Raw genomic sequence first — 20970 nt, 5'->3', positions numbered from 1 at the left:
CTGATAGTCTTTCTCTTTTCAGGTCCCAGCCATCCAGGCTGCAGATCCAGTGGGAGATTGGCTGAGTGAGGACAGGAGCCAGCAGAAAGTGTATGTGTCAGAGCTCAGAGACAGCTCTGCAGCTTCTATATTTTGAGCACCTGCCACATGCCAGGTACTGTACTTGTGTCATCTCTTTTAATCGAAAAATGGTAAATGGGGTTCTCTGCGACTCAGTGAGGGGTGTCAAGGAAGGGAGGGGCAAGAAGCAGGCTGTGATTGGAGCCCAGTTTGGTGTACGATCAGCGAAAAGCCCAGGGAGCCAGGGGCATGGTTGCACTGAGGCCGTGGAACTGGTGGATGGTAACTGAAGGTAGAGATCAAGATGTTGGAGTTGATTGTCACAGTGAGAGGGGCTACATGATAAATGCCTCAAATGAATGAGGGCAGGAGGGTGCCAGTGGCTGTCATGAAATTTAGGCATGGGAAGGTAGGTCCCCATGACCTGTGCTTCCCAGAAAAGGCAAGCACCAAGGCAGTCCCCGCAGAGACTGGTCCTGGAGCCTAACTTGCTTTGGGGCTGTTTGTAGAGGGACCTGAGGACCAGGGACCTGGAAGCCAGACCCCACGCAGGCTGGGTCAGGGCTGCCTCACTTTACACCTCTGAATGAGGTTAGAGATGGACCATGAGAAGAGAGGGCTGGTGGGATTCACAGCCTCCGCATCTAAGACTACATTTCTGGACAAACTGTTAAAGAAACTGCCAGAGCTTGACATACACCGCTGGGTTGGCCCCCAGGGATGGCAACAAGTCTGGCTGAGTTATAGTGTTTGGAAGAGGAAAACCGCTTTAAATTGGGTCCAAGGCACGTTGTTCTATTTTGAGGGCAGCTTCGCTACCCGCCGTCCATGAGTGTTTCACATGCAGTGAAGATGTATGCACAGCATGCATCTGTGTGATAGAACAGCCAAGGACGCCCTGGCCCCAGCTGCAGCAGCATCATGACTTCCCCTGTGCCCTCCCAAGGTCACATCTGTGTAGCTGTCCTCCCCAGGGTGAACTTCCACTCTAATCAGTCCAGCCCCTTACTTTCCAGGGCAGTTTTTCTGAATGCCCTGGAAGCAGAGTTTTGTTGCATGTGGCTTTTTGACAGTTTGGGGTGTTTTATTGTGATACTGGGGATTGACTTTACAACCTTTGCACTGAGCTATATCCTCCATTTTTTTATTTTGAGGCAGGGTCTCACTAAGTCACTAAGTTACCCGGGCTGGACTTGCCATCCCCCTGCCTCAGCCTCCCAGAGTACCAGGATTACAGTGTGCCCCACCACACCCAACTTTATTTGGTGTGCTTTGAAGCTTGTTTGGACAGTCTCCTGTCTTGTGCTTTTAGTGACTTTCTTTTTCTTAGCTTCATGCTCCTGAGGCCCATTGGGCTGCTGCACACAGCTGTATCTCTTAACGTTGTCACTGCAGTGATGGATGCCACCATGGAATGTATGGGTTATCCACCCCTCCCCTACACGAGAGTGCTCGTGATGCTTCTATCTACCCTCCTGCCTAAGTCCCCTGATGCACTTGGGTCATTTCTCCAGGGATCACACTGGGGAGGGAGATCTGGTCATGGTGAACAAGTGTTCAGCCCTACTAGAGACAAAAGCCTCTCTTAGGCACTAGCAAGTCTGCAGCTGAGCCCCACTGGGCAACAGGTGCAATATTGTCCTCACTCTTCATGGCTGCCCATGGGGACAGCTGGACCCAGTGTACCACACCCTCCCCCTTGCTCAGCAGACACCTGCTCCAGAAGCCCCCCTGCCCCATGGTGAGAAGTCCTAGGAGTGCCTTGGTGTGGGAGGTCTAAGCGGGATCCCAATTCACACTTGCTGTGTGTCCTGGAGTGAGTTGCTAGGCTCTCTGAATCTGGGTTTCCTTGTCTACAGAACTGGGGTGATCACAGCACCTTTCTGGGTGGCTATGGTATGATTTCTAGGAGGGGTCAGATGCAGTGTTGGCACAGGGTGGCACTTTCTGTTCCATGGCTATTTCACCTGTCACCCCTTTTGTGGGTCTGGGCTGCCTCTTGCATGTCACATTGCAGCTGTTTGTGTAGACGGACATCACCTAGCCCTGAACTTTGAGCACCTCACAGGCAGGGACTGTGCAGGAAATGCCTCTGCTACCTCCATGCACAGATGGCGCTTACCACATGCTCCCATGCTGGCCACCTTTCCCAGGGGCCACTCGGCCCCTAGTGGCCCCATAGCCATGCTGCAGAGAGTGCTCTTGGTATCATGGCTCCTGCAAAGCCGAAGGTCTGTGGTTGCCTTGCTCTGAGGCAGGAAGCCTCTTTCATCTCTGCTTGGGAAAACAGATGTCACCTAGTCATTTCCTTCTTTGCTGATGGCTGCCAGAGTGGCTGCTTCACCACTTGGGCAGGGAGAAAACATTTCTGCAGCACTGAGCACCCTGTACCTATGGTCTCACATGCCAGCTACAGTGCCTTGTCTGTGAAGGATGGGAAGCCCTGCTTTCTAGGCTGACACTGCTGACCTGCAGGCCACAAGTTCTTAGCACCTAACTCTCAGTTCTCTCCTGTGCTTACAGCACTGAGCAAGCCATGTGTGGAGGTTGGGTGAGAGGTACCAGGAATTATACCCAGGGCTTTTGCACTAAGCTACACCCATTCCTTTCTCATGTTTTGAGACAAGAGTCTCGCTAAGTCACTCTGTTGCTGAGGCTGGGCTCCAAACTGCCATGCTTCTGCCTCAGTAACCCAGAGTCCTGGGATTACAAGTATGCACTATCTATCACACCCAGCTACCATGTGCTTTTAAAATGCGCACTGAGCACCCTATAGTGCAAAAAGATCAAGAATGTCTACTGCTGAATAATTCAGCTGTTTCCATTTTTTCTAAGTATTCAGGTGAAAACTGGGGAGAAATTAAATATCCAGCAATGAGGGAATGTATAAAAAATTGTATATTCTTACAATGGAATCATATACACAATTTAAAAAGAATAAACCAATCAAAAATGAGAGATTATCAAGTTGGACTTTAAAAAACAAGATCACCTGTATGCTGTATACAGTAGGCACATTCAAGATTCAGAAATGTAAAGAGATGAAAAATAAAAGGTCAGAAAGATATATACCATGCTAACAACAACCATGAGGGAGCTGGAATGGCTACACCAATAGCAGATAAAATAAACTTTAAAACAAAAATATTACTAGAAATAGAGAAGAACATTTCATAATAATATACCACCAGGGAATTTTCTGTGCACTTAACAGAGCACCAAATATGCAAAGCAAAGGTTGGAAGAACTGGAGGGAGAAATATACAATTCAGCAATAATAGCTTGAGACTTTATTGCCCTATTTTTCAATAATGGGTAGAACAACTAGACAGAAATCAAGAAATGGGAGATTTGAACAGCACTGTAAAAAAAGTAGTCCTAACAGAAATCTGTGGACATTCCATCTGATAGCAGCAGAATTACACGTATTTTCACCCACAACATGAAACATTTTCCAGATTAGGCTACATTCTAGGCTACAGAACAAACCTCAGTAAGTTTGAAAGTATCACAGTGACAGAGTATGTCTTCCAACCATAATGGAATGAAGTTAGAACTAATAATAGAAGGAAATTTAGGAACTTTACAAATATGGGGGAGTTAAATGGCTTACTCTTAAGTAGCGAATGTGTCAAAGAGGAAATTGCAAAGGAAATTAGAAATCACATGGGAATTAGAAATAAGCAAATATGTTGTGGAGACGCAATATACAAAAACCTACAGGATGTAACTAAAGCAATGCACAGAGCAAAAATGATACCTATAAATGCCTATACTGAAAAGGAAAAAAGACCTGAAACAAACAACCAACCTTCCTACCTTACAAAAGTAGAAAAAGTAAAACTAACTAAACCCAAATTGAGCAGAAAGAAGAAAATAAATACTAACAAAGAAATAAATTGATCTGAAAATAGAAAAAGAATAGAGAAAAATCAATGAAATCAAAAGTTGATTCTTAGCTGGGTACAGTGACACATGCTATAATGCCAGCACTTTGAGAATCTGGGCAACTTAGTGACTTAGCAAGACCCTGCCTCAAAATAAAGATTAAAGGGACTAGAGGGCTCAGTGTGAAGTCCCTGGGTTTGATATGCAGTATGAGAACAAATGTTGATTCTTTGAAATATCAACAGGGCCAGGGATTTGGTTCAGTGGTACCTCATCTGCCTTGCAAGTGCAAGGTCCTGAGTTTGATCCTGCATACTGAAGGAAAAAGAAAAAGAGATATCTACAAAATTGAGAAAACTTTAGCTGGGCTGCCTGGAAAAAAAGAAGGAAAACTTAAATTTCTAGAAAGAGAAATGGAAGAGGGAACATTATAACTGAACTTTAAGGAGACAAAAGGAGTAGAAAAGAAACTATGAACAATTACTGTTGATAAATTAGATGTCTTGCCTGAAGTGGATAAATTCCTAGGATGTCACAAACTTCTGAAACTAGCTCAAGAGAAACGGAAAATATGAACTGACCTACAACAAGGAAAGAGAGTAAATCCATGAAAACAATCATAATAACTCATAAAGTAAATAATAACTCATAGAAAACTATACCCCAATGTCTCTAATTATAAATTCTACTTAACAAGAAAAATTATATTGATTCTTCAGAAAATCTTCCCAAAAGTTGAAGTGATAAGGAAAAAAAGAAAACACTTTCCATCTCATGCTGTGAGCCAGTGTGATTTGATATCAAAGCCAGACAATGACATCACAGGAAAAGAAACTAGACTGGTGTCTCTCGTGAATATGGATGTAAAAATTCTAAATAATACTAGTGAATTAGCAATCCAGCAACACACATAAAGAAGTAAACACCGTGATTGAGCTGGATGTGATGGTGTGTGCTGTAATCCCAGCATTTGGGGAACTGAGGGGGAGGCTCACAAATCCAAGTTCAATCTAGGAGACATAGCAAATTTGACACCAACCTGACTGAGAGCCTGTCTCAAAAAGTGGGGGAGGATAAGGCCGGGAATTTAGTTCAGTGGTTCTGCTGCCTGCCTCACAAGCACAAGGACCTGAGTTCGATGCCCGGTACCAAAAAAAAAAAGTGGGGGAGGTTAAGGGAGGAGATGAAGAAGAAAAAGAAGGAGATACTACCATGAGGAAGTGGGATTTATCACAGGAATACAAGATTTTCTTCACATCTGAAAGTTCACTCATGCAGTGTATCATATCAATAGGATAAAAAGCAGAACCATATACTAATCTCAATAGATTGAGGAAAAGTATTTGACAGAATCAAGGATCCTTTCATGACAAAAATATTCAACAACTAGAAATAAAGGGAACTCTCTTAACCTGATAAACTGTTTTATCCATTTAAAAATAAAACAAAACAGCTAATATACTTAATGATGAATGGGTTGATATGTTCCCCCTCAGATCAAGAATAAAAGAAGAATGTCTACTCTTTCCACTTCTAAATAACAATATACTAGAAGTTCTAGGCAGGGCACTTACATGTGAAGGAGAAATGAAGAGCATCCACATTGGAAAGATAGAATTAAAACTCTCTCTATTTGCACATGACGTGATCTTATATAGAGAAAATCCTAAGGCATCTACTAACAAATCATTAAAACTAGGAAATGATTTCAGCAAGGTTTCAGAATTTGTGTATCTCTACACCAACAATTATCACTTGAAAAATGAAATTAAGAAAGCAATTCCCATTTACAATGTCATCAAAATAATAAAATACTTAGGAATAAATTTAACAAAAGAAGTGCAAGACCTGCATACTGTATTAGCTTTCTGTTCATATCACGGAATACCTGACACAGGCTACTTAGGAAGTGAAGAGAGGTTTATTGCAGCTCATGATTCTGGAGATTCAAGTTCAATATTGGGGGTCCTATTGGTTTGGATTTCTGGTGACACTGGCACACTTAACAGTGCAAGTATGTGTCAGAGCAAGCAGTCATAGCTTGAGGTAGGGGCAGGGTAACGTAATCCCTTTTCATGGCATGTCCCGCAATGATATAAAGACCTTCCTTAAAGCCTGACCTCATAAAGGCCCACAGCACCTCCCAGTAGTGCCACCCAGGAGACAATACCTTTACATACAAACCTTGATGCAAATTATATCATACACTGAGAACTATAAAATGTTGATGAAAGAAACTAAAGATGTAAATAAATGGAAAGATATCCCATGTTCATGGATTGGAACATTTAATGTGGTTAGGGAGTAATATTCCTCAAACTGATCTACATATTCAGTGGATTCACTGAACTAACACTCCAATGGAATTGTATAATGGCCCCTACTAGCCAAAACAAACTTGAAAAAGAACTAGGTTACAGGACTCATATTTCCCAATTTCAAAAACCCTATTAAAAACTGTAGAAGCTGGGCATGGTGGTGCACACTTGTAATCCCAGCACTTGGGAGGCTGAGGCAGGAGGATTGCTTTGAATTTGAGACCAGCCTGGGCTACATAGTGAGTTCCGGGTCAGTCTCAACTACATAGTGAGACCTTGTCTCAAAAAAACAAAACAAAACTGTAGCAATCAAGACAATGTGGTGTTAGCATAAAGAGAGACATATAAATCATTAGAATGGAATTGAGAGTCCAGGAACAAACCTTTATATTTATGGTCAGTTGATTTCCAGCAAAAGCATCACAGTTGTTCAATGAAGAAAGCCTAGTGGGGTTTTTTGGGAGGATGGGTGTTTTGTTTTGTTTTGTTTTGTTGACATATACTGGGACAACCAGATGTCCACACATAAAACAATGAATTTGGATCACTACTTCATATAAAACACAAAAACTAACTAAGAATGGGTTATAGACATGAATGTAAGAGCTAACATATAAAACTCTAAGGAAAAAAATAGGAATAAGTCTTCCTCACCTTTAATTAAACAATGATTTTTATGCCTGCCAAAGCATAAGTAAGAAAAGAAATAACAAATTGAACTACATCAAATTTAAAACTTTTATGCTACGTTGTCTTTAAAAAGTAAAAAGATGGGACAAAAAGGGAGAAAATATTCGCAAGTTTTGTGTCTGATAAAGGACTTGCATCCAGAATACATAAAGAGCCCCTGCATCTCAAGAATAAAAAGACAGACAACTCAACTTTAAAATGGCAAAGAATTTCAATAGATATCTGTGTGATCAAAATGTACAGTGAGTGTTTAAATTCATTGTGAGAAACGCATTGCCATGAATCCCCCTCAAAATTCTCCCCCTGGACTCCAACACAATCATCCCATCATTCTTACCATGTTCTGAAGCCGCTCTGGAAGACCACTTTCCTGGGTGCCTTCACAAGATGTGATCAAAAATATAAGAATAGTGTTGCTAAGTGCTATCCAACAGGAAATCAGGCTGACAAAAACATGACAGTGTATCCTCAGCCACCTTTGCAGGATCTGGCACCGCACAACATCTGGCTTTTGCCTAAAGTCAGAGTGGCCACCATGAAAGATAAATGTTTTGGATCAATTCAGGACATTGTGGCAGCCACAACAACACGACTAAGTACACTCGCAGAAAAGGACTTCCAGACTGCTTTAGAAAGCGGCAGGAATGGTGGGGTAGTATGTTCAAAGCTGGGGGCAGGGGAGCATTCTGAGGGGAAATAATGATGTGTATTTTACTGTAATAAATTTTAAAATTATAAATATTCCCCATATTTTAATTATTCCTTCTATCTCTGTGCACAAATGTCCAATGAAAAGATGCTCAAAATCAGTCATTTGGAAAATGTACATCAAACCCACAATAAGATACCACCTCTCTTCCTGTAGCATAATGATGATTTAAGAAAAGAGGCTAACTAATATTAGCAAGACTGTGGAGAAACTGAAACACGAACACAATACTACTGGGACTGTAAAATGGTACAGCTGCTTCGGAAAACAGTTTGGCAGGTCTTCAAAATGTGAAACATATGGACTTACTGTATGGCTTAGGAATTCCACTCCCATGAATCTCCTCAGGGGAGATTCATAAGTCCACAGAGAACTTGTATGTGAGGTTCATGATAAAATAAAAGCAGAAAAAACTCAAATACCCATCAGTGGGTGAAGGGATAACAAAATGTGTTCTAGTCATCACACCATGAAAAGTCATTTGGCAATTTTTAAATGAAATACCGATACATTCTACAGCTAGAAAACCGAGGGAAAGAAGCCAGCCCACAAGTACTATAAATATATGACTTCATATGAAATATCCAGAAAGGGCAAATCGGCTTAGACAGAAATTGGCTTAGTGGTTACATAAAGGCCTGATTTGGAGGTAAAGGAAGAGTGACCGATAATGGTGTGAGATTTCTTTCTGAAGTGACAGAAATGTTGCTTTAAATTGATTGTGGTGATCATCACACAGTTCTTGGAATCACTGACTTATACACATTTAAAAAGTGAATTATATGGCATGTGAATTATGTCTCAGTAAAACTTTTTTAAAGAAAGAGATGAAACATTGGTACATTCTTCAACACGGATATACCTCCAAAACATTCTGCTAAAAGAAGCTGGTCTCAAGGAACACATTATATGATTCTGTGTATATTAAACATCCAGGATAGGCAAATCCATAGAAACAGAAAGTAGATTAGTGGTCGACAATGAAGGAAGTAGAAAGGAAATCAAGAGGATTTGCTAGTGGCATGAGTTTTGGTTTTTTGTAGTGGTTGTTGTGTTTGTATTGGTTTTGGTTTTATGGGTTTTGGTGGTTTGTTTGTTTGTCTGTTTGTTGGAAGTACTCAATGTTGGCCTCAGCTCAGAGCTACACCCCCAGCCCTATTTCATATTTTTGTTCTGAAACCGGTTCTCACTAACTCACTAAGTTACCCAGGCTGGGCTCAAACTCGGGATCTTCCTGCCTCAGCCTCCCAGAGTGCTGGGATTACAGGCCTGCACTACCACCCAGCTGTGAGTTTCTTCTAAGGGGAACATAAATATTCTAAAATATTAGACTGTGGTGGTTATTGTACAACCCCAGGAGTGTATTTAAAAACATTGAAGTGTATACTTTAAATTGGCAGTTGTGTGGTATGTGTATTATATCTCAATGATGCTGTTTTTAAAAAATGAATGAAACAAATATACGTAGATAAAGCTCAAAGAAACACAGAGGTGGGGAAAGCCAAATGAAAAAGAAAACATACAATACAATACCATCTATGTGAAATTTTAAAACAAAAAACAGTAGTATACTGTTGTTTGGGGAAAGACATATTTAGTAAGATAAAACCTTAGGTGGGAAAAGTATACTCCAATGGCCAAGTTTCCCCTCTCTCTCCCCCAATAAACAACCTTTTAAAATTTTTATGGCCCATCCTTCCATTGTTTATGTTTCGTATACAAGGAAAATATATTTTTATTATATTCATTGCCCTTTTCTCAGATAAAAGGTAAAAGACCAGATGTGCTTTCCTCTACCGTACTTTTTAACTTAACATTATATTTGCAAGCTCACCCTAGAGCAGCTTATGGAGTGTTCGGGGAAGGTGCTCGCACTAACTGTGCGGGGGTTCTGTCAAAGGAGGCGGGCCCGAGATGGACGAGTACATGGAGACGCTGAAGGACGAGGAGGACGCCCTGTGGGAGAACGTGGAGTGCAATCGGCACATGCTGAGCCGCTACATCAACCCAGCCAAGCTCACCCCCTACCTGCGCCAGTGTAAGGTTATCGATGAGCAAGATGAAGACGAGGTGCTTAGCGCCCCCATGCTGCCATCCAAGATCAACCGGGCAGGTAACCTCAAGAGCCCCCTGGGGGCTAGGAGGTCCCCCACACTAGCTGTACCAAATTGGGGTTTCTCTGGGTCAGGGATTTTCAAACTCGGATCACAGACCACCACCCACTCCTTACCCCCTCAAGATACAGGACTCCAGAACCCATGGTCTTGGAGAGGGAGGAAATTACATCTTGATTTTGCAAACATGAACTGAAATCTAGCATTGCCTTCAAAAATGAATGGTGGCAGGCAACAAATCCCGGTAGTGAGTACTAATACCTGCAACTATATCAACAATAAAAATTACAGATTTTTCTATATCCCACATTACAGCTTTGCAGGTGTCTTAAAATACCATTTGCACTCATCTCTCCCTCAAAATCACAGTAGTTATCAAGCCTGCCAAGAGATCTTCTTATTTAATGCATTAAAAAGTAGCACATTTATAACTGAATCACAGCTTTATTTAACATTTGATAATTGTATTATAATTGGCTTTCTTTGTAACCAGATGTGTTTAATCCATTTTTTTTTTTAAACATTATTTTGAGAAGGAATCCACAGGCTTTTCTGGAGTGCCTGGGAGGCCATGGAACTCTATCATGCTCAGTAAAAGTAATTTTCATATTTGTGAAACTTGTTTTAGTTTGATATACGTGTGGGTGCACACACGTATGTTTGTATACTTATTTGTGTGTATGGTCACTACTAGATCACAGTGTAAATTTTATTTATTTATTTTTTGTGAACTGTAGTTTAAAAGGTTTGGAAATTATGGTCCTGCAGTGTAACTGATGATAAGTGGTTCATATGCTGTGATTCTTTCGAATCTGTGGCCGACATCCTTAATTAATCACAGCATGCCTTCCCACTGAGTTTGGATGTGGCTTTGGAATCCTTCTAATACAGAGCTCCAAGCAGCTTCCTCAAACACAGGATTGACACGAGATGAAATATATTTATATCATATCTATCTTGGGGAAAAGATAAAGTGTAAGACCTTATGGGGGGGGTATCTGAAAAAAAAAGTTTAAGAAGAGGCCATAAAGTGTAAACAGCAAGTGGAATCAATAGTGTCTTAGTCTGTTCCTTTTTTTTTTTTTTGGTATCGGGGATTGATTTTTGGTACTCGGGTCCTTGCACTTGCAAGGTGGGCCACCCAACTGCTGAGCTAAATCCCCAGCCCTAAATTTTAGATCTTTTTTTTTTTCTTCCTATTACTATAACAAAATAGGCAGGTTAGCCTAAAGAAAAGAGATTTATTTAGATTTATTTAGCTCACAGTTTTGGATATTCAAGGGTATGGTACTAGCATCGCCTCAGCTCTGATGAGGGCCCTCTTGGTAGTGTCACGTCATGGCAGCAGTGTGTGTAAGGAAAAGATCACATCCCCGAGACAGCCAGAGACAGGTTGGAATCTCACCATCCTTTCCAAGGGCACAACCCCAAATGACCTAAGGATCTCCCACTAAGCCCCATCTCTAAAAGGTCCCACTATCCAGTATCTCCACATTGAGGACCAAGCTCTCAACACATGAACTTTTGGGGGACAAATAACGTCCAAACCTTTATAGGTTTGGAAACTGTAAACAACTGGGAAGAATACAAGTAGGTTAAACATTTCCAGGCTGTGGTATAATTCTAAAGAACATGAAGCTATGCCTCCTCCCTCTGACTTTTCTTGAAAGCTTCCCACCCAAATATTTGTCCTCTTGCTCTGAATCCCGGGGAGCCATATATTACTCCATGTACTTCTAACTTCCTTCAGTGGTGCTTGTATGATTAATTTAAGCCCTGGTCAAAGGGAAGCTCTTCGAAACTGCTGGCTCCGTCCCCATGCCTACAATTCTTTGTAATCCTAGTTCTACCAATTTATTAGTGAAACGAGATGCACATTCCATGAATCCATGGTGAGGGCCTGGTATTTTGGCTACATTATCCAACTCCATGGTACGACTCAGGAGTGATAGAATGTGGTAAGACTGTCTTCTTTGAGTTTGAGGGGGAAAATGCAAGGTAAGACTGGAGGTGGAAATTTGCACCCAATAAGATATATAATTTTCTCCTGAGTGGTGTGGTCTTTCCTCTAGGCCGATTATTGGATATTCTACATACCAAGGGGCAAAGAGGCTATGTGGTCTTCTTGGAGAGCCTGGAATTTTACTACCCAGAACTGTATAAACTAGTGACTGGAAAGGAGCCCACCCGGAGATTCTCCACCATTGTGGGTAAGTGGCTTTGCCATCATCTGGACTCTGGGTGTGTGTGTATGGGTAAAAGAGCTCAGCACAGTGTTGGTGAGTGGCTGAGTGAGTGAATGGCCCTTGCCTCACCCTTGAACCTAACAGGGTGTCCCTCTCTGCAGTAGAGGAGGGCCACGAGGGCCTCACGCACTTCCTGATGAATGAAGTCATCAAGCTGCAGCAGCAGATGAAGGCCAAGGACCTGCAGCGCTGTGAGCTGCTGGCTAAGTCCCGGCAGCTGGAGGATGAGAAGAAGCAGCTGACACTTACACGGGTGGAGCTGCTGACCTTCCAGGACCGGTATTACAAGATGAAGGAGGAGCGGGACAGCTACAATGATGAGCTGGTCAAGGTCAAGGACGACAACTATAATCTAGCCATGCGCTATGCCCAGCTCAGTGAAGAGAAAAACATGGCCGTAATGAGAAGCCGAGACCTCCAACTCGAGGTAGGGGCACTGGAGTTACTCATCAACCTGGGGGTGGGGGGGAAAAGTGAATGTCCCTGGGGCTCAATATACCACAGGGACACATGCTGACATGCTCACACAGGCAACACCAGAGGTTCCCACCCAGTCAGATGATGGACTGGAGGAGACAGGCGGGAGGGAGCGTTTAACCCACTGTGCAGAGCACACAGACTTAGGCGGGCTTGGCTCCTCTGGCTCAGCAACCTAGATCCTCTCTGCGCCTGTGCACGCATGCGCCCAAAGATGCGGTGAATTTGCTGGCTCCAGATCACTTCTGCACATGTGCTGACATGCGAACACAGCCTGTGCCAGACATGGTGATGGGGAAGTGGGATACACAAAGACCCCGACCTATAATATGCCGGGAAATTGAGGAAATGGATGTTGAGCCTGTCCTGTGGGAGGTAAATTCCTTAGGACCACGATGATGTCCCTAAAGTCTGTATCCACAGAGCTCAGCCTGGTTCCTGGCACAGTGGGGTAGTCAATACATTTATCAGCCAACAAACCACCAGCCAAGTGATTGACATGATTAAAGAGTTTACCACCTAAATGAAGGAAGAAAGGGAATTTGCCACATTCATGCTTTCCATCTATTTACTGAATGCCACCATGTACCCCACTCATTTTCAGAGATACATATCTCCAGACCAAGACCCCGCCATCATGCAATTCACATTATAATCAGAAAACAAATACATAGATACCTGTTAGTTTGAGTGCTACTAAGAGAAGATGGAGTAGGGATAGAAAGTGAAGGGTGCCGTCTTATAGGGTCTCTGACAAGGGAACATGTAAGCAAGGATGTGAAGAAAGGAAGCCATGCAGCCATGAGTGAAAAGAAAAGCAAATGCAGAGCCCTGAAGGAGAGGGGGGCTGGCTTTTTTTTAACCTCCTTTTTTTCCTTGAGTAATGGCAGAAGAGCCACTGGGGCTGGAGCCAAATGAACAAATGGTACAAAAGGAGGTGGGAGAGATGGCCAGGGTCCAGATCATGAGGGCACAGTAAGAACTTTGGAATTTATTCTAGTTTTGATGGAAGCCACTAAAGGATTGAGAGCTGAGGAGTGACAACTGATTTATATCTTAGAAGGATCACTCTGGCTGCTGGGTAGAAAATAGACTCTCAGAATATTTATTAAGCACCTGCCATGTGTAAGGCACTGTGCTAAGCACTGTGAGGGACACAGGGATAAATAACCTGAGCTCTGTTTGGGTCACTTACAATTTAGTGAGGCAGACAGATCAGTAAACAATCCACAGAGTGCAGGTGAATTGAGTCCGTGGCATAGCAGACAGTAGAGCATTTCAGCTAAGAGGGTGAACTGTAAAGTCTTGTAGTTCTGAGTTCAAATTCTGGCTTTTAGCCTTACCACTTACTTAGCTATTGGCTTCAGATGTCTTTGCTTGTAAGTGACAATAAGGAAGATAGTACCTGGCCTTAGGATTGCCAAGCTTCTGCACCATAAGTCTTTGATAACCTTTTTGGAACTGGGGATATGGACCCAGCCCAGGACTTGGGTTGATCTTCAAAGATCCCAAAGAGGTTTTTGTTCTTTGTTTTTTGTTTGTTTTGTTTTGTTTTTTGTTGTTGTTGCTGTTGGTTGTATGTTTGGTTTGGTTTTTGTTTGGTTTGGTTTTTGGCATGGTTAAAAAGAGAAACTAACCTGTGTCAGGGACTTAGAAGTTTCTCTCCTGGAACTTTCTCCTGTATTATGATTCCCTGGAGATGTGTTAATAACTAGAAAGTGTGTGTAGAATTGAAAGCCAGCTGAGTCTCTGGATTATTTCTCTGCTCCAGGCTGCTTTCCCTCTGTGTGCCTTTTTCTTGGGCCATAGAAATGCAGTACCAGACCTTTCTTTGTTGAAGCCACCACCTTCTACCTGCCAGATTTCTTGAGGCTGTTTTCCCCACAATCCTAGAATTGAAAAATGACATCAACTCGTTTAGTGCCTCTCTTCCCCACAACCCATGAGCACAATCTTGTTCTGGGCGCTCCCTAAGGCCTGTTTGGGGAAGCACACAGGTTTACTCACAAAGGATCAAGGTATCTGTTGGCCCAATCTCCAGATGCTAAAGTCTTGAGGTTGACACTCAGTACATCTCTAGTTATGCCATTTTCAGATGTAGCTGCCTCCTCTAGGGAGCCACTTATCCTGGCATGGAATCTGGACACATTTTTAGGCTAGAGATCCTGTGAACTTAGAGGTCAGTGGAATTTAAGCGATTTTATTTTTTAACAGCAATGCTATTTTTCCAGATAGTCTTGTATAAAGTCCAAGAGGACAAAAGATAAGCAAGCAAAGCTGCTGGGGAAAGAAGTCAGGTGGCAGCCATCTCTACATTCCCTTCCATACCCCTAGGGCTCTTCGGGGGAATCCCTGGGTTCCAAGGATCCATTTGAAAGACCATGGAAATAAATAACACACCTCAAGGAGACACCTGCTTGGGTATCTTCTATCCTGACATATAGCTTTTTCTACAAGAGTTCCCTGAGAGAGTCTTCTAAGAGACACATAGCTGTTTAAAGTACTGTAAATGAACTAACTTGGAAGTCTCCATCAATGAGGAGATGGGGGTGTGGTTTCCTGGAGAAAATTCCTCTGCACCCTGGCCTTCCGGCTGTGCTGGATCCCCGGCCAAATCTGGGGAAGCATTGGAAGCATTGCCCTGCCCTGTGTTCCTCACCAGCCGCGGTCGCCTCTCAGCTCCTTTGTGTGTTTTAGATTGATCAACTGAAGCACCGGTTGAACAAGATGGAGGAGGAATGTAAGCTGGAGAGAAATCAGTCTCTGAAGCTGAAGAACGACATCGAGAGTCGGCCAAAGAAGGAGCAGGTCCTGGAACTGGAGCGAGAGAATGAAATGCTGAAGACGAAGATCCAGGAGCTGCAGTCCATCATCCAGGTGAGGAGCTGCTTTCCAAAGGTGGGGCAGGCAGAGCCGGGTGTGAGTCCAGAGTCTCAGCTTGCTAACTGCAGGACCACAGACATGCAGGGCATCCATCCTTGGGCACCACACTTTCCTTCTCTGTGAAGTAGGGGTGACCACATAATCGCTTTCTTGTCACTGAGACATAATACCTGACAGCCACAATTTAAAGGAGGGAAGGTTTATTTTGACTCACAGCTTATAGAGGTTTCAGTCTATAGTTGGCTGGCTGCAAGGCAGAACAACATGGTGGAAGGGCCTGGGTGGAGGAGAGCCGCTCACCTCATGGTGACCAGGAAACAGAGAGTCAAGGAAGGAGCTGGAAAGGGAGATATAACCTTCCAGGTCATATCTGCAGTGACCTGCCTCTTCCAACCAGACCCTACCTTCTAATAGCAAATCAGCTATAACCCACACACACAAGCTAGTCACCTTCCAAAGCTCCCACCTCAGAGCAAATAGGCCTTTGGGGGACATCTAGATCTGAACCGTAACAGCCTCCCTATGAGACACGTGACATCACAGGAAGTCACATTTGCAAAATCATTTCTTTCATTGACACGTCCTATGAAAAAACCTCATTCACACAGAAATCAATGCCCCAGCACTGAAGAGAGAAAAGTACATCTGGGAAGCCTCCTTGTTCTTCAAGAGCCCAAGAAACTCAGCCATACATTACGTCTCTTTCAAATTTCTCCCTGACTTGTCATCCCAGAATCATGTGTGGATACAGAGGGGGTCGTCACTGAGTCAGAACACCCCAAAATACATTTGGGAAGGAAAGTAAAATCATCCCCTGTACTTCTCCAGGATGATCCCCAGGACTGTCTGCCTGGGCCAGGCTTAATTTCAGAGCAGGGACTGAATCCCAGTTTAATCAGAGCAGATTGGTTGGTATTTTGGGGATGGCATCAGAAAAGCAGGGCAGCCCTGCCTTTGTTTTCACCTCTGAAGGGTTTGGAGGAACAGCCCGTGCTCCTCTAGGCTCTGATAAGAGCTGTGGCAGAACAATGGGCTCTGAGTATTCCTGAGCAGAAGTGGGTTTTATGCTTCTTTTCAGGTGATAAACTTCTTAAATAATAAGCTGCTTAAAGGCCCCAAGAGAAATTTCTTCTTACCTCTGCTTTCCTGGCACAAAATCTTCTGCTCTCTCCAAGACTGTGGCTGGCTCTTTTGTTCCTGCCTTCCCTGTCCACCCTGCTCCCCCCTGCCCCAGTCCTAGCACCATCACACCCTCCTCCCTGCCCACCCAGGCCGGCAAGCGCAGCCTACCAGACTCGGACAAAGCCATCCTGGACATCCTGGAGCATGACCGCAAGGAAGCACTGGAGGATCGGCAGGAGCTAGTCAATAAGATCTACAACCTGCAGGAGGAGGTCCGCCAGGCTGAGGAGCTTCGGGATAAGGTGGGAGCTTTGGGGGTTCTGGAGACAGCTTTGGCCAACTGGTACCCTCAGCCTGTCCCCTTTCCCAGCAGAGTGCACTGAGCCTGCTGACCCCATACCTCTTTCCAAGGACTGGCTCTGACCTCTGATGTCAATTCCCCATGCTTCCACACCCAACACCCTTGCAGCTGTTATGAGTTGTATTAGTTTAGCTAATGCAGCTTGGTTTAGTCTTTCTCTTTCTGACCAAAGAAGCCGCAAGAGGGCAGTGTTGTGCTCTCCTCCCCCAACATCACCAGGCACATAGTAGGTTCATCCATTCCTGTGTGATTGACTACCTTGAACCAAGGTCCCTTGCTGTCAGTCAGGCAGCTGGCTCTCAGAAGGACAGGCCACTTTCTGACCACACCAGCTCAGGAAGGATAGGCCACCTCCGGCCTGCAGGATGCACCTCCAGAAAACAGCTGTTAGCCCCTACCTATCGATTGCTTGATGCATGTATTGATTTCTCTTTGTTGCTCACAGTATCTGGAGGAGAAGGAGGACCTGGAGCTCAAGTGCTCAACCCTGGGGAAAGACTGCGAAATGTACAAGCACCGCATGACCACTGTCATGCTGCAGCTGGAGGAGGTGGAGCGCGAGCGGGACCAGGTACACCTGCCTGGGGTGCAGGAACAGAAGGCTCAGCAAGTTTTGACCAGTATGATGGCCCTGACTGCACAGGAACACTCAGGAATCTATCTTTCCTAATTCTAGTCTGAAGATGAAGTCCATCCTGTGAGGTTTTCAGAATCCACAACCTTTTGGGGCTCAGATTTTGCTCCTTGAGGCCTCAGTGTCCTCATCTGTAAAATGGAAATAGCCACAGTAGCACCCCCTCTCGGGGCAGAGTATAGACTCCAAATGATGTGCATTGGTATGGTCAAGTTGAGGCACCAAAGCAGCCTCTGTTAGACTTGTGTCCCTGTGACCAAATACCTAAGAAAGTCAGTATAGAGGAGGAAAGGCTTACTTTGGCTCATGGTTTCAGAGATTTCGGTCCATGGTCCCAGGGCCACTCCATTGCCTTAGGCTAAGCAGAAATATCATGGTGGGAAGAGCACGTGGCAACTAGGAAGTAGAGAGAAAGGTGAAGTGCCAGAGAAGAGGCCAGGCACCAGATAGAGTCCCCCAAGGTCATGCCTCTGTGATCCACTCCCTTCAACTAGGCCCCACCTCCTGTTTCCACCACTCCCAATGATGCCATCAGATTATGGGCCTTTCAGTGGATTAACCCACTGATGACGTTAGAACCCTTGTGATCCAGTAACTTCCTGAACCCCCATCCGCTGGCAATGAAGCCTTCTACACAGCCTTTTGGGATTCACACCATACGTCAACCATCGTATGCCTTTATCCGGCACCCCCATAGGCCTTCCACTCCCGAGATGAAGCTCAGACCCAGTATTCACAGTGCCTGATCGAGAAAGACAAGTACCGGAAGCAGATTCGTGAGCTAGAGGAGAAGAACGACGAGATGAGGATTGAGATGGTGCGGCGGGAGGCCTGCATTGTCAACCTGGAGAGCAAGCTCCGGCGCCTCTCCAAGGACAGCGGCACCCTTGACCAGGTGGGCTGCAGCCAGGGGCCCTCCCGCCACCAGCTGATGGCTGGCCGGGGCCTCTACGTCCTGTGCAGGTACTCTTCATACATTTGAGACAGAAGCATCTTTCCTTCCCATGCTCAACATCACCCATGTCCTCTGACTCTTAGAGTCTATGTAGTGTTGAGTAGAAGCCACTGATCTTGAAGTTAAAAGATGCAGATACAACTCTGGGTTGGCTACATCCTAGGCGGTGACCAAGTGACTCCCCATCAAGACCTTTGACCCCTCCCAGTTGACCACAGATGGCCATTGGCTCTTTCTTAGGCTGCTCACCAGTGGGAATGGCCATCAGGTTTAAGATACCATTGGGTTAAGATTGCTGGTGCCCATACTCCTAAGGAACGGTATGAGTTGCAGAGTACCTTTGCCTGTGACCCCAGGCACCCAGGAATGAATGAATTCTGCTCTTGATCCAGGTGGCATCATGATCACTATCCCCATGGGTCTCCAGGGCACCCTCCTGGCAGGGGCTGTGCTGGCCCCGTTAAACCCACAGAGCAATCCTTTGGGGAAGGTGTGCTTTCCATCTTCATTTGCAAAGGAGGAACCCAGACCCAAGCAGCTGAGTCACTGGGCCCTAGGGAGTCTGCTCAGAGCCACCCTTCTCTCAGAGACTGCAGAGTCCCACAGAGAAGGCAAATACAGGAACATGGCTTTTCAACACAGTGCTGTAAACTCTAAATTCAAGGGGTGCCAGGGCCCAGAGAGGCCTGTACGCCTGGTTCCAAGATGCACTCCCTGGAGTCCTTTGGCCCCTACCCAGTATGCTCCTGCTCTGACTTCACCTGGCCAGGTCTGCTCACCTGGTCTTGCTGAAGCATCACCTCAGGAGACGGTCACTTGGCCCCACAGTAGAAACCGCAGTCACTGTGACATGCTCTTACCCTCTCCTTCAAGTGATTAGCACAGTTTATAATTACATGTAAGCTCCCTGCAGGCCCTCCTGTTCCCGGCACCCAGCCCAGTGTAAGGCACAGGGGCATGCCTGTGAGTATCTGCTGAATATATACATGCAGCCAAAGGCACCTGATTGGGCAAAGAGAGGTGGGACCAGCATCCCAGGTCCCAAGGAGCATGAGGAGAGGCCCCAAAGGGAGGCAGGCAGGCAGCTCTTCTGTCTGGGGACAGCAGAGGGGGAGAAGGGATCCGGAAGGGTTAGGGTCCACCATGTATGCTAAGTGTTTTTGCAGCTCTTCTGGGACCTTGAGGGTTTTAGTGCAGAGAAGTATAGGAGAACACTTTGGGGTTCACACCAAAGTTGCTATTGCCCCGTGACTCAGCCTCCTATTTTGTATACAGTGACTATTAGCAATAGGATAGTTTATAGGATTAATTTAGGATTAAATGAGGTAATGGCTAGAAAACACTCAGGATATACTGGGAACTGTTTTTTATTATGTTGGCCTTTTTTTCGAGCACCAAGTATTGAACCCTGGGTCTTCACTCTGAGCTATTTCCCCAGCCCTTTTTTATTTCATATTTGAGACAAATTGCCAAGTTGCTCAAGCTGGGCTCAAATTTGTGATCCTCAGCCTCCCAGAGTTGCTGGGGTTATAGGTGTGTACCACCACACCCATCTTGCACAATATTTTCTATATTTGTTCAAAATAGGGCCAGACATTGGGATCTTAATCAAGGTGTACAAGTGAAAGGGACCAGGATGGCAGGGCAGCTGCTTTGCTGCTATATAGGAAGGCAAGAGCCCCACCCAGACCCTGGTGGATGAGAGGAAGGGACAGGAGAGTGAGGGAAGGAGAGATCACTGAGCTGTATTGGTAGGCCCTGGCATCTGAAGGACAGAAGAAAGCCAAGTGTCAAGCTCGGTGCCAGAAGGAATGATGTGCCCTCAGCCAACTGTCCAGTTGACTGTCAGCTGCTCACTCTTATCTCCAGCACTGGTATCTCTCTGTCCCCAGAGTCTGCCCCGAAACCTACCAGCCACCATCATCTCACAGAGCTTTGGGGATACTGGCCCCAGGACCAATGGTCAGGAAGCCGACGACTCATCCACCTCTGAGGAGTCACCAGAAGACAGCAAGTACTTCCCACCCTACCACCCACCGCGGCGCAGGATGAACCTGAAGGGCATCCAGGTATGGGCTCAGGGCACGATGGCAGGGCACCCCCAGCAGCCTCGAGGCGGGGGACCCCCCCCATATGCTGTGCTCAGTGCCGCCCAGGTCTGAGACACCTAGATGTGACTTGACTTGTTTTAGCCTGAGAAACAGAAACCATACCAACTTGTGGCTTGAACCTGTTTGTCTGTTCTTAGTGATTCCCTTTCTCCTAGAAGTATAATAGAAATGTTTAAAAGAGAAGTCAGGCGTGAAAGCACACACCTATAATCCCAGTGCTTTGGGAGGCTGAGGCAGGAGGATCATAATCACTAGTTTGGAAGCCCAGCCTGCACAATTTAGCAAGACCCTGTCTCCAAACAAACAAAGGTCTGGGGAGTAGCTCAGTATGAAGGCCCATACCAGTACAAGGCAAGGGGTGGAATGAGCATTATTTTGAAATTCATTTGCTTATTCCCCAAG

General features: G+C 45.0%; 1 protein-coding gene across 1 annotated transcript in view; it reads left to right on the top strand.

Annotated features, from left to right (window-relative positions):
- The window catches only part of Card11 (caspase recruitment domain family member 11), a 103187-nt gene that overhangs the window by 63274 nt on the left and 18943 nt on the right, over positions 1 to 20970 (top strand). The window contains exons 3-11 of the mRNA XM_010642813.3: positions 23 to 154; positions 9566 to 9778; positions 11852 to 11989; positions 12127 to 12452; positions 15200 to 15379; positions 16657 to 16809; positions 17314 to 17439; positions 18200 to 18397; positions 20350 to 20526. Coding sequence (XP_010641115.1) covers positions 148 to 154; positions 9566 to 9778; positions 11852 to 11989; positions 12127 to 12452; positions 15200 to 15379; positions 16657 to 16809; positions 17314 to 17439; positions 18200 to 18397; positions 20350 to 20526 — 1518 coding nt within the window. The 5' untranslated portion in view covers positions 23 to 147. The remainder of the gene's footprint in view (positions 1 to 22; positions 155 to 9565; positions 9779 to 11851; positions 11990 to 12126; positions 12453 to 15199; positions 15380 to 16656; positions 16810 to 17313; positions 17440 to 18199; positions 18398 to 20349; positions 20527 to 20970) is intronic.

The sequence above is a fragment of the Fukomys damarensis genome, unplaced genomic scaffold (assembly GCF_012274545.1).
Source record: "Fukomys damarensis isolate Sample0158 unplaced genomic scaffold, DMR_v1.0_HiC HiC_scaffold_17, whole genome shotgun sequence".
Taxonomy (NCBI): domain Eukaryota; kingdom Metazoa; phylum Chordata; class Mammalia; order Rodentia; family Bathyergidae; genus Fukomys; species Fukomys damarensis.
This window is presented reverse-complemented; position numbering and strand designations above follow the sequence as displayed.